This window comes from Montipora foliosa, chromosome 11 (assembly GCF_036669935.1).
Source record: "Montipora foliosa isolate CH-2021 chromosome 11, ASM3666993v2, whole genome shotgun sequence".
NCBI classification, from domain to species: Eukaryota; Metazoa; Cnidaria; class Anthozoa; order Scleractinia; family Acroporidae; genus Montipora; species Montipora foliosa.
In genome coordinates, this window is record NC_090879.1 from 44,493,853 (window position 1) to 44,498,852 (window position 5,000).

General features: G+C 37.4%; 1 protein-coding gene across 2 annotated transcripts in view; it reads left to right on the forward strand.

The window, feature by feature from the left end:
* Positions 1 to 5,000, forward strand: part of LOC137976529 (uncharacterized) — a 9,478-nt gene that overhangs the window by 2,184 nt on the left and 2,294 nt on the right. The window contains exons 2-4 of one of the 2 annotated variants that reach the window (XM_068823902.1): positions 197 to 303; positions 2,090 to 2,163; positions 3,264 to 3,312. In XM_068823902.1, coding sequence (XP_068680003.1) covers positions 197 to 303; positions 2,090 to 2,163; positions 3,264 to 3,312 — 230 coding nt within the window. Of the gene's footprint in view, positions 1 to 196; positions 304 to 2,089; positions 2,164 to 3,167; positions 3,426 to 5,000 lie in introns of those variants that run through there. The other variant, XR_011117773.1, reaches the window with a different exon arrangement.

Sequence of the window (5,000 nt, forward strand, 5' to 3'; positions counted from 1 at the left end):
TATTATTATTATTATTAGTATTATTATTATTATTATTATTATTATTGTAACTGTTATTATTATTATTATTATTATTATTATAAAATATTTATTATTATTAATTATTATTATTATTATTATTATTATGATTGTTATTATTATTATCATCAAGAATTATTCTGACTGTGACGTTGTGATGTCTCAATCCAATTTTTAGAAACCGAAACGTTCTTGTTTCCATTGCTGCATACTGTATCTTATCCTTTAAAGTAATTGGATTTGATGAGCTGTTTTCACTATGGGCTGCCACTCCACCTCACCTTGGTAAGCGGACAGTGACTTAACTTTAAATTTTGAACTTACAGCAATAGACCATTTTACAGTTCTGTGCTCAAACCAGGCCTTTGAATAAAAGTGAGGCTTGAGTTGACCTTGCTTTGATGCAAACCTTGTTGCCTTTCTTATGTAAACAGTGCTCAAAATTAGCGATGGTCCGGTCATCCCAGACCACCAGAAAGTTTACCGGGCAACCAGTTTTTGGTAAAATGAAAAGCCTGGTTGCCCAAGGAAAACAGTGGACAACCTAGTCAATAGTAGAAAATTTATAATCATAAGCAGCAGTCACATACATGTAGCATACTTGTGGGTTTTAGTAGTGTGAAGTTAATAATAATCAATTTGCCGCAGCTGAGCATTTTCCTGTGTTTTCAGAACAACTGTATTTTAAGTCTCTGCTTATGAGCCAGAAAGCCCATCAGGCCGGCACTTATCTCCGGTTTCATTAGCATGAAGCGATTAGGAGTATTTCTTCTCCCCCCTGGATGGGATGCTAGTCCATCGCAGGGTTACTCCCAGCATTTTCGCCAGTACCCATTTATACATCTGGGTGGAGAGAGGCACTGTGAGAGTGAAGTGTCTTGCCCAAGAACACAACACATTATGTCCCCAGCCAGGACCCGAACCCAGACCACTCGATCGGGAGTCGAGCACTCTAACCATGAGGCCACCGCGCCTCACCAACTGAACAACGGTAGCCTTTACAAAAAATTGTCAGATTGGGAAATGCAAAAAATGGAGATCGAAGACGCCAGTTTGAAAATATACCAAAACTTGAACCCAGACTTCTGCGCAAAACCACAGGCCCACAACATCACTTGCCATGTGATTGCGTGCAAAATAAAGGTACAAGTGTTTTGTCCTCGCGTTCTTTACAGCCCACAGTGTAAATTTCGACTTTAATTTTTTGTCTTCAATTACATGTAGGAGTACAGACTACTAGTTATCTCTTTCACAGAGTTTAAATGTGGCATTTTTTGATTGGAGTTCAGTCTCCTCCACAGAAACGAGAAGAAAGAGAAAGCAAATTAAAGGGACAAGGACAACAGCATTTAATCGTACATAGGGAATTTCCTAATGGGCAACCATAGATTTATCAGGGCAACCAAAGTCATGGGTTTGGTTGCCTGGCGTTTGAAACGGGGGCAACCCCGATTATTTTGTAAATCATGTTGTTGTTAAGTGCTAACGAGTTTCTGTTGTGAGGTTTGTATCAAAACAAAGTCAACTAATTAATTCTATGGTACATACAGCCACGCTTTAGACATTCAAACTTCTTTCAATAACATTCTTTTTTTTTTCACCAAATACTATGGGAAAAGAGATCTGTTGACTATTACAACAGCAGATGACTGAAACTGTACAGTTGTATTCTGCCAATATCAGCCTGAAAAGGTGTTGTTCGACATGACTTTGTCGGCTGATAGAGGCGAATGACAGATGATTTTAGTGCACACGGTCTCAATGTTAATTTCCTATTTTTGCATCAAGGATCTTAAGCTGCTTCCTACAGAAAAATAATAATTGCATTACAGGTTCAGCCTTCACACAAACAGGAAATCGAGATAGCTACACTGTGATGCACAAACTTGCCTGATGAGTGCTACAGTGTAATAATTCCTGTGACTTTCCTTCTGCATCTGCACTTTTTTTCTGGTAGGATCGTACTGCTGTTTTGTGCTACATTCAATTTCAATTCTGTGGTAGTGGAGTTATGCTCAAAGTCATCAACATTGTGTACTGAATTGCATTCTTCAAATTCTCTCCTCAACAGGTCTTTCAATTAGCAAATGCTTTCATAGGACTAACCATACTGTCCTTATCATTGATATACACCGACTACAACAGGTTAGTGTGAAATATTGATGTGGAAACAAAAGGCAAAGCATGGTAAATTTTTGCCAGTCTTATTCCCAGCCTGGAAACGTTTCCACAGCTTCCATGCAGGTTAAAGTTACATTCTAAATGAGTTTCGACCTTTGAAAAAGACTAGTGTCTTGCACGTCCACATGACTAAGGCATATAAGCCAGGGCAAGAAAGCCCAGGGACTGTCGAGACATGGAAATAATAATAAATATAATTTATAGCAATTAGATTATCAGCTCGAGATTTTTATGAAGTGATAGTTGATGAGGCCGAAGCCCGAATCAACTATCACCTCATAGAAATTGAGAGCAAATAATTGTTTTAGGGGAATTCTTACTAAAATTTACTTCAAATAACGGTTTCCAATTATTTCTCGACGTATTATTAAACTTTGCGCCTGAAAAAGAGCGCTTGGATTGAATTGCCATTTAAAATCGAAGTTGTGCGCACGAGCGCGTCAGCTTTTTCAATAATTTCAACTTTTTTGAAAGTCAAGAAAGCGTAAAATTAATTTCCTTCGTTTAGACTTCTGAGAAATTTAATCATCCATTTACATCCAAATTTTCCTCCAAAACTTTGGAAAAACGAAAAAAAAAACGTTGTTATTTCCAAGACGACGTACAGCCACTGCACACTAATGGCTGATAGTGTTCAATGGCTCAGCCAATCAGATTACAGCATTTGCATTAATATACTAGTAGAATTGTACTAATTATGATTATTATCAGAAACTCATAAGGGTTGAAACGTGTAACGGCCCCTTGTGTGCTGCGAAATAAGCTTCTGAATATTCAATTTGCTAAGTACCATATTTGGAACAACCAGAGCTAGGGGTTTCCAAATATGGTACTTAGCACCGAAACATTCAACCAATCAGTTCGCACTGAATATTCGGAAGCTGTGAACGCGCGTTACACGTTTCAACCCTTATGGGTTTCTGTTATTATATAAATGCCACTGACAACAATGAAAGGCCTCCATTTGATTGCCCTGGCTTAACTATGTTGTTTTATAATACTGTACAGTACCTGCACATAAAATTCACTGTTTGATTGATTTCATAATTTCGCCTTCTTTTTAGATCAACGGTTCTTTGGACCTTGCTGATAGGAATTCTTCTGCTCATGAAGGTGAATGTTGGATTTTCATTTAGTTCAACTGGAATTATTGTAAATAATACGGTGAGAAGTGAAATGTTGGGCACCATAAATGGCCTTGCAATGACAGCTGCTTCAACATCCAGGTATAACGAGATTATAAAGTGTAATAATAATAATATTGAACCATGCATTTTGGTGATGGCATGTATCCCATGTAAACTGGGTTCATTCATTTTTTGTTTGTATGTGGTGAAAAATTAAAGAATTAGGTTTTTTATGTGAGAAACAAGCTAGTTTATGCTCAGATAGTACAAAAGTTACTAGGTTACCAGGATGGGATATTAGATGGTTGCATGATGTACAGTCAAAGCTCAATTAACCGGACTTTTTCTGTGGTCCCAATTTTTTTTATGAATATTTATTAGTCATGATCAAGATCCGCAGTCATAATTCTTTTTAGAACTACAGCGTCAAAAAACAATCCATTCTTTCGATAAAAGATAAACAGCCTATAATTTTGCGATTCAATTAAGAGAAAGGAGAAAAAGCAGCAGATATCTGATATCCACAAGAACAAGGAAAATTAAATGATCAACATGAAGTTTGCTGACACGTGTACAGGTATATTCACATCTGATAGTGAAGACGTAGACCCTATTGTTTTCCAAATGATTTGTAAATGTTTGTTTCATGATTGAATGTCGCTTTCTTAAGTTGATTAGTATTTGTTCCTCATTAATATTCATATTCTCAATTATCCGGACTATTTTGTCTAGTCCCAACAAGTCTGGATAATCGAGGTTCAACGGTACATTCATTATTGTAATATGGCCCCAGTGTATGACGAACCTGGATCCATTGAAGAAGCTTATAATAGTCACTCTTAAGGGACATTTTGGACAAATTTAACTCCTGGGGGTTCCCCATTGACGAGTAAAATCATCTGGCATTAGACAGAGTAAAATACTCTGGCGTTAGCCATACTAAGTATGGCTGGTTTAGGCCGGTTTTAGGGGTGAAAGGGTTTTTTGGATATGTGGTGTAATGGATCTGCCAAAGAAACCCACAGGCTGGAGAATTGGTAAATAATGCAATTTGTTGCAGTGTTTTGCAAATTTGGTGACCTATCTGGGTGTCTGCTCAAGAAGACAAGCACATATCAAATGATTGCTTATGGAACTGGAGAACAATGTGAGGGTTGTTTTGTCAGATTTTCAAAATCAAAAACGCTTAAAGGTGCCACATTAATAACTTGTTGTAGTTGATTGCAATTTACAATTAGTAACCCTAGGCATGTGCCAATCACCCACGCTGTTGGTCTTTTACTTGTTTAATTTGGTTGAATTGCACTTACCTTCATGAAATGTGCATTACAAAACCATCAGATAGATTAATTATTTTACACTGAATGATTTTTCAGTATGGCTGAGGAATTTACACATAAAGATACATGATTAGCAGGCAAATAGTTATGTTTAATAGCTGCAGCCTTGTAGGTTCATCTTTAGAACCTGGATCCAATGTTGGAAGTACTGTACTTTGTACACACACTTCCCTACGGCATCACTATTCTGGGGAGGGGGGGGTGATTTAACCCTAACCCCCACTTAATCACCACTCACCCCAAGCACACCCGGAATAGTCATGCCGCTTCCCTAAATTCAATGTTGTCAATGATGTGAAGCAGAAACTGACAAAGAATCATTAGAGAGTTTATA